The 12722-nt window shown below is 43.4% G+C and overlaps 1 protein-coding gene across 1 annotated transcript; it reads left to right on the forward strand.

Moving 5' to 3' along the window:
• The first annotated feature begins 309 nt into the window (after positions 1 to 309).
• On the forward strand, positions 310 to 8445 carry LOC129325029 (serpin A3-5-like). The gene is made up of 3 exons (XM_054972524.1): positions 310 to 465; positions 2468 to 2969; positions 8318 to 8445. The coding sequence occupies exons 1-3, from the start codon at positions 310 to 312 to the stop codon at positions 8443 to 8445; spliced, it is 786 nt and encodes a 261-aa protein (XP_054828499.1).
• Positions 8446 to 12722: the final 4277 nt, after the last annotated feature.

Genomic DNA, 12722 nt, shown 5'->3' on the forward strand with positions numbered 1-12722 from the left:
CACCGAGTCATTACTGGCCCATGGGGGGACGTCACATCATGACGTTTTCTTGGCTGACTTGTTACGGGGTGGTTTGCCATTGCCTTCCCCAGTCATCTACACTTTACCCCCAGGAAACTGGGTACTCATTTTACCGACCTCAAAAGTATGGAAGTCTGAGTCAACCTTGAGCCGGTTACCTGGACCCGGGTTCCACCAGGATTGAACTCAGGTCGTGAGCAGAGCTTGGGCTGCAGTACTGCAGCTTACCACTCTGTGCCACGGGGCTTCCTTCTTCTATAGGTAGGGATCCCCATAAGGGATCTTGGGATGGGGCATGGCAAGGACAAGCTCAGCTCGGGGGCTGTCAGGGCATGCCCGCTTCAAGGTGACAGGGGAGCCACGCACAGGTTTCCGCTGATATGGATCCCACTAATTGTCATCCTGCAGGCTGAAGCGGCGACGGCATCATCAACTGACAGGCGGGTCAGCCGATGCTGGGATTTGTGCCCTATGCTGAGCCAATACTCCTATCACTGTAACCAATAAAATAGTGGACTTTTATACTCCAATTTTGATCTCCTATCTTTGTTGCCTTACCCCTCACCCTTGAGCTGCCCCCACAACCATTGCCAAAAAGTACAAAGAACAGCTCCAAATCCATTGCATCATATTTACCCTTTTCCCTCCTTTTATAATTTGTATTTACTCCGTTTAATGGTTAATAATAAATATTGAATATTGTGTGTGCTTGGTTTATAAATGGCAAAGCCAGAAGCAGTGCAGTCCAGTTGAATGCCACTGGGATTTTGGGAGGATTTTGTAAGTATGAAAGACATTTTTTCTGTACCTTTGATAAACATTATGCAATTTAATCATTCACTCACCCACCTCTGGTTTCTCTAGTGGCTTAAGGTCAACGGGACTAAATCAAAGTCAGCAGAATGAAATCTAAATGTAATGCTTAAATTGGTAAAGGTGGATCCACTTTTTTGCTTTGTGTTATCAGAAGGAAATCTGAGGTGCAGAATCTCAGATAGGATATTTGCATGGGAATTTAACCCACTCCTAGTATAGCATTTAATCATCTAACAAGAAGCCCAGAAATTTCAAAAAGATACCTCAGTTTTGCACACGTTGCCCTGATACTAGCTTTGCATCATAGATCATCTGGATGGGGCAGATGTTGTTTTTCTCTTCTACTGCAAGGGGGGGAAGCTGAGTAACTTATTCCACTCCCTTCAAAAAAATATCTTCTGATGTCTAAAAATGTAAAATGATTTTTCAGTCTTAGATAAGGAGACAAGCAGAGGAACTCAACACCGATTGATATGTGGCCTATTTTCTTCCCTTCTAATAGAAGTGGGAGTCAGCCGAACTTCTGAAAATTGAATAATAGCTTAGCAGCTTTTGAGATAAAGAGATCACTGTGGCCTAGAATTATGATCCTCATACAGGTATTAAGTAAATATGAAATAGTTTCACAGTTCTGAAGAAGATTTTAGAATGACAATTCCTTTTTTAAAAAAAAAATCTATGGGAAATTCAAAATGAGAAATGCATAATTATAAATTTAGATCATTTTAATCATTTTTAAAAATAAAGAAAAAAACAATATTGGAAACTTTCTAATATAAACATTTAGTGCATAACTTTCTGAAGCTAAATTATAACTTTCCTCCATATGGAGCTCTGAGGTGGTTGAATGATTTATGGTGCTTAATTCTATATTTTGAAGTATTAATCCATCCTTCTTGCACATGTCATTCATTTCAGTGTAGTCTGGCAAGAGACATACCCAATGAATTGCATTATGGGTTTGTATCGAACATGTTGGCAATGAAGGCTCTTACTGTCAGAACTGTGGCTAGATAATGTCCTTATTCCAGACTACCCTCTGCAATCAGACAACAGTCCATTGTTTCCAAAAGGTTTTTTACTGGAGAATTAGTTCATTATAGTCCACTGGCCTGAATACAATATTCAGGATGGTACATATGCATTGTTACCAATGACAGGCAAAGCATGAGGTACAGAGTAACAGATCCCAGCAAGCCCAACCTCCCCCCATAGTTCTCAAAACAGTCCCTTTGAAGCTAGGAAAGCGAAAGACTCTCAAGGCCGGTTCTTGGTGGAACATCGGTAGCCAAAACAATCCGTCTCTGTGAGATAGCTGCCTGGGAACCTTGGCACCTGTGAAGAAAGCATTTAAACACTGAAAGGATTAAAGATGGAGTCGGTTAGGCAAGAACATACATGAGAGCATTTTGAACCTGACACTTACAGCTTTTTTTCCCCCTTGCAGAGCAATTACAAATCTCAAATGAAGGTCACGATCTACCTTTCCTTGTTACTGATTGGTCTTCAGTTCCACTGTTGTCACTTCATAGGACCTCAAAATGTCCAAGATAGTAATCCAACAAAAAGACCACCAGGCCATCAAGATTCCACTTCAGAAGATGAGTGTAATAGTGACAGCAATTCCTAGCACAAGTTTGTCTCTTTTAATACTTATTTTTCATTCAGGTTGTACAAGAAAGTGGTTTCCTATCAAGTCCGCAAAAATGTTTTCTTCTATCCTGTGAGCATCTCCACTACCCCTGTCATGTTGGCCCTGGGTGCGAAACCTGAAACCCAGAGTTTCGTTTCCAGAGGACTCGGTTTTAATCTTTCAGAGCTTGAAGAGAGGGAGATACATAGAGGATTTTGCCAATTTATCCACAGATTTAACTTGCCAAGAGAGAAAATAATGAAAACGGGGAATGTTTTGTTCTTAGAAGAGTCATTGAAAGTTCTGCCTAAATTTTTGGAGGCTGTTGAAATGCCATATCAGGTTGAAACCATTTCTACAAACTTCCTGAATGCCACAGCAGCCATACAGCAGATAAATGACTATGTGAAGAACAAAACTTATGGGGAAATAAACAATGCAATCACAAGCCTCAGTACATACACTGTCATGATCCTTGTAAATTATATCTATTTCAAAGGTAAGCTTGAAAATTTAAAAATTACAAATATTGAGAACAGTAAAAAATTATTCTGTCTACTAAAGTATTGAAGATAATGCACTTCCAATCCTCTTTATAGATCATTTCGAACGTTTTTGTGTGTGTGCGGAACAAAAAATCCACCTCAAACGATTGATCATCATGCGCCCCAAGAGCATGCGAGTGTGCAAGAAGGGCCTCCAGAGAGCACTGAGGGTAAGTGCCAGGTTCCCAGTCCCTCGCCGGGGGACTCAATGGGCCTGGCAACACTAGCAATGATGGGTGATATCCCTGCCAAATTGCAAAGTCCAAAACAATTACAAATGATTTCAGAAGAAGGAATTTTACAAAAATAAGGGGCTAGTTAGAAGTATGCTGAAAAGGAAACACAAGATGGTCAGATCCCCAGAGAATGGTTGGCAGCTATTTAAAACCATACTAACAGAGGCATAGATAGATTGCACTCCCAGGTTAGGAAAAGTAACACCAAGATTCAAAGCATGCCAGCATCCACATCCAGGAAGCCATAAAAGACAAAAATACTTCCTTTAAAATGTGGAAGGAGGTGAACAAAAGGGAGCACAATGTCTTGCAAAAGACATGTAAGTTAACGGGCAAGTGGAGAATTTGAGGAATTGATTGCTAAAAACATAAACACAAACAATAAACTTTCTGTTAAATAGATCAGGAGCAGGAAACTGGCTAGGGAGGCAGTTGGGCCACTGGATGGCAATGGAATAGAAGAACTACTAAAGGAGGATGGAGAGATGGCAGAGAAATTGAATGACTTCTTTTCAACTGTGCTCACTGTGGAAAGCGTGGGGAACATACCCATATTCATGCCAGCAGGGCTTTTTTTCAGCCGGAACGTGGTGGAACGGAGTTCTGGAACCTCTTGAAAATGGTCACATGGCTGGTGGCATGTGGAAAACACAATCTGAGGGTCACTGAAGTAAGTATGTGGGTGGGGTTGGTGCTGAACATTGGATAACAATTACATTAAATCAAGTATATTTAAACACTGCATGAGGTGCAAACCAGGCTTTCTGCAAAGAATAAACCTTAACTGGAAAAACCTGATTAAGCAAAAAAAGATCAGGAGAGGGAATAAAAGTGAGATGCTTGATTTATTGGATTTAATTTATCCAATGTATTAATTTCCGGACACAAAGCAAAAGTCTGAGACATTGCTACCAGGTAGAGACAGAGAACGACCACTTCTTAAATCCACTAAAAACTGAAATTTCAGTATGGTGGTATATTCTGGATTACCTAAAATATAGGAAAATCAAAAAGAGTCCAGTAGCACCTTTAAGACTAACCAACTTTACTGTAGCATAAGCTTTCGAGAATCACAGTTCTATGGCTGTTGTGGGTTTTCCGGGCTGTATTGCCGTGGTCTTGGCATTGTAGTTCCTGACGTTTTGCCAGCAGCTGTGGCTGGCATCTTCAGAGGTGTAGCACCAAAAGACAGAGATCTCTCAGTGTCACAGTGTGGAAAAGATGTAGGTCATTTGTATCTACTCAGGAGGGGTGGGGTTGAGCTGAGTCATCCTGTAAGAGTTTCCCAGGGTGTGGAATGCTAATGGCGGGAGGCTTCACTGTATCCTGAGGAGGGGGGGCACACCAAAGGGCATTCCAGCATTCCACCTCACAAAAATAACCCAACTCAGTCAACATCAGAGAATCACAAAAACAATTCCTGTCAAAAACACTTTATTTCTTGAACAGCTTTAGGTTACACAGCAGGGGGGCACACCAAAGGGCATAGCAGCAGTATCTTACACAAAAATAACACAACTCACTTCACATTAAAGAATAACCTGAAAAATTGCTGTCAAAAACGGTGAAGTGGGTTGTATTATTTTGTGTAGTACACTGCTATCATGCCCTGTTATGCCCTCCTACTGTGTAACCTAAAGCAGTTAAAGAAATAAAGTGTTTTTGACAAGAATTGTGTTTTTGTGATTCTCTGATGTTAAGTGAGAGTTGTGTTATTTTTCTGTGTGGGGGACTGCTGGTGTAATGTGTCATAATGCTTTGCCTACTTGTACTTTGAAAGGGAGAAAATAATTTTTTAAAAACTGTATTTTGTGTTGTTCATGTTTTATTCTTTGTTGTGCAGTTGGTTCCCATCATAGGGAACAATGGGGAAGCTGGCCAGCCATCTCTGTAGGTGGTGGGGGTGTCAGGGGGTGGATGTCTGTGTGTCAGGTCAGGTGCTCTTTCCCAGGGACAAGTTGGCACTCAGAAGTTTGTCCACCATTGTGGCACCCCTGGGCTGTGCGGAATTGCCCAGGGAAAGAGAGTTTAGACGTTCCCAGCATAGGGAACAAAGGGGGAGGGCTGGCCAGCCTGTTCCTGGGGTTATGGGTGTAGGGCTGCTGGGGGTGGATTTAGGTCTGTGAAGGGCTAATGTGGGGATTTGGGTCTGTGTGTGGCAGCTGGGGGGAATTGGGTTTGTGTGGGGCTGCAGGGGGTGGACTTTGGGGGCTGAGAGCACCTACTTGGGAAGGCCATGAAATGCCCCCCCCCCAAGTGGGAGCTGGCTGAGCCTTGGTGGGGGTGGGAGGAAAGGTGGGAGAAGGGCCCCTGAGGGTTGGGGGGCATTTTGCATGCAAACTGCCACCCCTGGCAAGACAAGCCTCCCCCAGCTGTAAGTAGTAGAGAAGAGAGCACCTACTTAGGGAGGCCATGAAATGCCCCCCCAAGTGGGAGCAGGCTGAGCCTTGGTGAGGGTGGGAGTAAAGGTGGGAGAAGGGCCCCTGAGGGTTGGGGGCATTTTGCATACAAAATGCCACCCCTGGCAAAGGAAGCCTGCCTCTTCATTTTTCCCCATAGGAAATAATGGAGATCAGCAGCAGCAAGCACAAAATTGGAGATTAGCAGCAGCAACCTAAAGCTATGCCCTTTTATAGGTGAGGATAGGGGGACCTGGTTTGGGGGCCATAACATGGCCCCCCAATCTGTCTGAAACTTGGGGGGTTGTTAGAGGGGAGTTAGAGGAAGGCCTCCACCAATTTTGGGTTGATTCGGTGGGAAAATGCCTCCCCCAGGCTTCAGAGAAGCCTGGGGGAGGCTTTTTCCCATTGAAAAAGCTTTCCCGAATCGCCCCGAATCGCCCCGAATCGATTCGGGGCATGCCGATTTGGGATTCCCGAATCGATTCGGGATTCCCCAAATCATCCCGAATCAGGGTGATTCGGGATTTTTTCGGGATTCGGATTCCCGAACTGCACACCCCTAGTGCAGACACTATGCCAACATTGAAAGGGGCAATCCCCAAGGTGTGGCCAGAGTTATTCAGCTCCCTAAGGTGCTCCAGTTGTGCATCCTCCGTTCTCAATGCCATGTCACCAATACCAACGGCATAGCCCTCAGGCACCTGTTGTGTGCCACAAAAGACAATGCCCCCACCCCACTGCCACACTCACTGGAGCCACAGGAACGTAGGCCAACAAGAAGTACAGTGCCCACCATTGTCCCCAGCAGGAGTCCCCGCCCTACAAATGCCAGCCACTGAGGATAGCTCTGGCAAATATAAACCCCAGCCAAGACCAAGTTATCTTATGGGTCCTGCTGGTCAGCCAGAGGCTGTTTTTGGGCTGGCCCCTGCACTGGACTCAGGAGTAAATGAGTGTAGTACTGATGGTCCAGTTCATGATGGCTTGTTTCCCTGCTGGACTCTGGCCTGCAGATGCAGATTGCAACATTATGGCATCTGAGCCCTAGCTTGCTGCCATGGTTTGTATCTGCATGGGGTAGAGGAGGCTGGGAGTGGGGGGGGGCGGTGTTGGGGGCCATCCTCACCTGCTAATGCTCCCTGGAGGGCAATCACCCCCTGCCAGGATCATGGTTGTGCTTGGACCTTGGCAGCCCCCTGGGCCTCAGCTCCTGCAGGCAGAGGGATGTTTACTGGGGTAGGGGTATGTGTTTGCAGTCTCTGGGCTGGACTGCCAGGGACCTGACTATCCCCCCAGTCTGGCTTGTCCCTTTGGCAGCAGCCCACCTCCTGCCTGCCTATCTCCCCTTAATCTGCCTGCTGCTGGGTGGTGAGGGGTGTCTCCTGGGGGCATTAGGGCTGCCGGTGCCATCCTTACCTTGCTGGGATGCATTGTCCATGCCCCTTGTAGGCAGGGATGCCAACCCATACTTGGGAAGTACATGGAGATTTGGGCATAGAGCCTGAAGAAGATTGGGTTTGGAGAAGGGGGACCTCAGTGGGTTATAATGCCATAAAGTCCATCCTCCAAAGCAGCCATTTCCGGGGATGGCCACTATGGCACTCCCTTTCTCTTTGTGTGTGGGTCCCACAACCATGATACAAGATGCTAAGTCACTAACATGGGCCTGAACTACCTAGTCCAGGAACACACAATTGATTGTATATGCCTCGGCCTGAGTTTGTTTGTTTTTTTAATTATTTACATTATTTATAGTTTGCCCTTCTTATTGAGATTCAAGTTACACAGTGTAAGTCAACAGCACCCATGTGTGTGTGTGGGGGGGGATTCATTTTCCACCTTCCATTGGCACCTATGGGCTAGGCCACATTTTTTGACAGTGGAGTTGTGGCACCCTCATGTGGAAACCTGCTGCTGGAGCAACTCAGGGAGCTGACTAAGTCCTACCGCTTCTCTGGCCACTCCCCTTTCTGCACCAACATTGCAGGTATGCTCAATTAGCTGCAGTAGACAGCGATGATACTGCCACACCTTCAGCATGTACTCCAAGCGATAGCAGCATAACTTCAGGATGCACACGGGGAGTGCTTATTTAGCTTTCTGTGCACTTTCAGCTCTGGGCTTCAGGATGGCCCTGAAAGTAACATCCACGTATCCATACAGCAAATGCAAGATACAAGATATTGGAAATTTAGGTATTTCAAGAAGGAGTCCTGAAAATTATTTTCATTCAGAAACAATTGGTTTAGATTCTGGGGTCTTGGCGGTAATAAATGTAAATGTAGGGTTTGAGAGTGTGCATACCTGGAGTGATTGCAGCTGACAGAGGAAACTATGTCAGGTGGTCAATTCTCCTCGTAAAAAGACAACCATGTTATCTTTAAGGGAAGACTTGGCCAAATCTCCAGGAAATTTTTCCTTGGAACACTATGGTAGTTCCTCCACCATCGCTAATGAAAGACCAAACAACTCATTTACTATTAGTCCCAGGATAGCTTCTTGATCACTTTATATTTCATGAGAAAATAAATAGGCAGGCCCACCTCTGTTGTATATGTGGACTATAAATGTTTTCTTTTTCTTTAGGCTGTTCATCATGCTGTGCTGGTTGTTCAAGAGGGTAGAACTGAGCCAAGTGCACAAAAGATCTTGTATTATCGCAAGGGTTTGAGAGTCATACTACACCTCCTCTTCACATTAAATTTAACAAACCGTTCCTGTTGTTTATTATTGACAAGTCAAAAGGAACCATTCTCTTAATGGGAAAAATTGTAAACCCAACCAAGAAATAAGTATTGAGTTGCCAGCCACAGAACTGAAATTACAGTCTTTCAGCTTGACTACAAACTGAAGTTTTAACTTTGTACTTTCATTCACATTCAGTTTTGCCCTTATATAAGTAGTTGTTCTGAGGATGAATAAAATAATGACTGAAAAGTGTTTGTGTAATTTTTTATAAAATATATATTGTCATCTTTAGGATTGGTGTAGCCAGTTTGGTGTAGTGGTTAAGAGCGGCAGGACTCTAATCTGGAGAACCAGGTTTGATTCCCCACTCCTCCACTTGAAGTCAGCTGGGTGACCTTGGGTCAGCTCTCTCAGAGCTCTCTCAGACCCACCCACCTCACAGGGTGATTGTCGTGAGGGTAATAATAACACAGTTTGTAAACTGCTCTGAATGGGCATTAAGTAGTCCTAAAGGGTGGTATATAAATCATATGTTGTTGTTGCTGCTGTTATTGTTGTTGTTGTTGTATCATTGGCCATGCCAAGCAGTTTGAGCAGAAGTTGACAATCAGTGATATATTTTCCAACATATTCAAGAAAGCAGTATAATCACAGAAAATGAACACAGCTGAAATAATTCGAGCATGTCTGAACAGTTCAACAAATGGCCAGCTGGCGATTTCCGGTTTGGGCTTCATGGAGGTCTGACGCAGCTCCATTTGCGGAGCTGACCGGACTGCCGTTTTAAGTGGCCGGCGGGGGAAAAATAGCCCGCGGCCGACTGCTCTCAGGCGGAGAGCAGGCAAAGAACGCTCAAGACCCTAGGGTGTGCTAGATCTCGGACGAGGGGGGGCTCTACACAACGGGTCCCCTCCCGATCCTTGAGGTCCCACCCTGCAACGGGTCGGCTACAATCTCTGCGGCAGTTCTGGGGCCAATTCGGCTGGCATAAGACCTACATACCCAAGCTTCGATTGAGGGAAGAAACGGAGAGGAGAAGTTAAAATCGAAACAGCGATTACAACCCGAGAAAAGTGAATGAGAAGGTAAAGATCACTATCTTCTGTTACGGGACAGATTGATTAAAGCAGAGAGGAATAAAAGTAGATTTTCAAACTGCAACAGGCTAACGATAAAGAGGGGAAGACTCGGCAAGAGTTGTATTTGAAAAGAGACTCAGTTTAAAGAGGTTATTAAAGGAATTGGATTATTGTTTTGAATACTTGCGGTTATGGAGCTGTGAGAAAAAGACACCATCGCGAGACCTACTGTGGGAAGTCGGGAGACAGGAAGTGCGTAACAACAATAGAGTTGCTGGAGAGAAGCGGCCCTTGCTGGAGGGCAGGAAGAAGGGAATCGCCATCTTTGAAAGGGGAAGGGTCGCGGCCTCAGCGGAAAAGGAAGTAGGCCATCTTGGATTGCAAAATCATAGAGAAACCATAGAGAAAAGACGCCCGACATTTTGGACTCTTTAAAATTTAATTTTTGTAAGAAGACCGGGACATTTGAAATAAAAGGACATTAAATTTTACGCCACGGAGTTAAGGAAGAGAGCGGACTCGTGGGAGCGAGCCAAAGCAAGCCCCACAATGTCAAAAAAAGAGTGGCAATCGGCAATAGAAAACCTGGATAAAAAACTTTTAGATGTGATTAAAGAACTTAAGGACACGAAATTGGAGTTGATTAAAGAGGTTAAAGAGGTTACACAGTAAAATCGGAGCTGTCAGAAGTGAAAAAAGGTATGGAAACAATACAAAGTGAACTACAAGGAACGCAGCAGAGAGTTAAAACAGTAGAAGACGCGATGGAGAACTTAGCAGACACGCAACAAACAGAGATGAGACTGATGAGGGGGAGAATGTCAGTTGCAGAAACTAAACACATGGAGAAGCAGTTACGTTTTCGTGGCTTGCCAGAAGTGGAAGGAAAATCAGCGCAAGAACAGATGACTGAGGTGTTAGCTGAATACCTGGGGAAGGAGGAGGAGGAAGTTGTGGCTATCCTAGATGTGGCATATCGTGTGAACTCGAGAATTGCAACCCAGAGGAAATTACCAAGAGACGTGATTGTGCAGTTTACGACACGAAATATGAAAGAGAAGATTGTGACAAAACAGTTTCAAGATCCATTGGAGATTGATGGCAAGACGATTATCATAATGAAGGAATTACCCAGGTCAGTGTTATCAGATCGGAAAAAATACAAAGTGCTAATTCAGATCTTGAAGGACATGAAAATCAGGTACAGATGGGAGTTACCAGAAGGTGTGTCCTTTGAGTTTGGAGGGGCCAAAAAGCGCATCAGATCTGAGCGAGAGATGGAGCGATTTATAAGGGACAATGAAAAAGACTTACCAACAAGACTATGAGTATGGAGTGTAAAGTTTTATCTTGGAATGTAAATGGACTAAACTCACCGAATAAGAGAAAAAATATTTTCCACTGGCTATTAAAACAAAAATGTGACATTGTTTGTTTGCAAGAGACCCATATCAGAAAGCAGGATGTAAAATATTTAAAATCAGGAAAATTGGGCAAAGAATTTGTAGCGGCCTCCAATAAAAAAAAAAGGGGAGTGGTGTTGTACATAAAAGAGGAGCTACAGCCAAAATTTGTAATGAAAGATGTGGAAGCCAGATTTATTGCAGTGGAATGTATTTGGGACTTAAAGAGAGTGTTGGTAGTCGGAGTTTATGCACCTAACGGTGCAAAGGAAAGCTTCTTTGAGGATTTGAGGAAGCAACTAGATGATCTTTCATACGACCAGATAATTCTTGCCGGAGACTTCAATGGAGTGACGAACTTGGAATTAGATAAAAAGACAACAACTGCACAAAAGAAAAGAGGACTATTACCAAAGCTTTTTTTTGACTTGATACAACAGGAGACTTTAGAAGATGTATGGAGAAGAGAATATCCTAAAAGTAGACAATTTACTTTTTATTCTGCAAGGCACTGTACACTATCAAGAATTGATATGATCTGGGCCTCAAAAGACTTAGCGTTATGGACTAAGGAGGTAGAAATAATGCCGATGGTAGGCTCAGATCATAATCCAATCATGTGGAAATTAGGGAAAAGGAGAAAAAGGAAAGCATGGAGAATAAATGAGGACTTGCTACAGGAAGGAGAGAGTATGGAGATGTTGAGAAGAGAGACAAAGTTCTTCATACAATACAACGTAAATAAAGAAGTACCAACTGACAAAGTTTGGGACGCTTATAAGGCGGTTATAAGGGGCATACTAATGGACTTAAATGGTAGAGCAAGAAAAAAGAAAGAGGAGAAAAGACAAGAGATTGAGGAGAAAATAAAAGCCAAAGAAATACAGTTAAAAAAGAGACCAGGGAAAAAGAAATTATATCAGGAAATTAAAATACTTCAAGAACAGTTAACAGCAATGAATAATAAGGAATTGGAGTGGAATCTTAAAAGATTGAATCAGAAAGCGTTTGAAGGTGCAAATAAACCTGGGAAGTATTTGGCATGGCAACTGAAGAAGAGAAGGGAAAAGAAAATAATAAATAGAATTTGCGAAGATAATAAAACGTATTTGGAACAGACTACCATTAGTAGAGCCTTTTACAAATTCTACGCTAAGTTGTATAATAAGAAAGAGGTAAATAAAGAGTCAATAGCGTTATATTTGGAGAAAATGAAACTTCCAGTAATTTCGGAAGCTTGGAGAAATAAACTGAACAGTGAAGTAACAGATGAGGAACTAAACAAGGCAATACAATCTGCAAATCTAGGAAAGGCGCCAGGGCCAGATGGACTTACAGCGAAATTTTATAAGGTAATGGCCAATGAACTGGCACCATTCCTAAAAGAGGTGATCAATGGAGTTTTAAAGGACCAGCGGATTCCAGATACCTGGAATGAAGCGAATATATCATTGATCCCCAAAGAAGGCCAAGACTTGACTAATGTGAAAAACTACAGACCTATATCGCTACTTAACAATGATTATAAAATCTTTGCGAAGATACTGGCGGAGAGACTGAAGGGGTGGCTTACGGAAGTCATTGAGGAGGAACAAGCAGGCTTTTTGCCAGACAGACAAATCAGAGACAATTTAAGGACAGTGATTAATGCTATTGAATATTATGACAAGCGTTGTGACAAAGAGGTTGGTTTCTTCTTTGTTGATGCTGAAAAGGCGTTTGATAATTTAAACTGGGACTTTATGTTTGCCACTATGGAAAAGCTACAATTGGGAGAAAGATTCATTAGAGCAATTAAGGAAATTTACAGAGACCAGACTGCAGCAATTGTGGTGAATGATGAAGCGACTAAGAAATTGATTATAAGTAAAGGAACAAGACAAGGTTGCCCGTTGTCTC

Source organism: Eublepharis macularius, chromosome 2 (genome assembly GCF_028583425.1).
Source record: "Eublepharis macularius isolate TG4126 chromosome 2, MPM_Emac_v1.0, whole genome shotgun sequence".
NCBI lineage: Eukaryota > Metazoa > Chordata > Lepidosauria > Squamata > Eublepharidae > Eublepharis > Eublepharis macularius.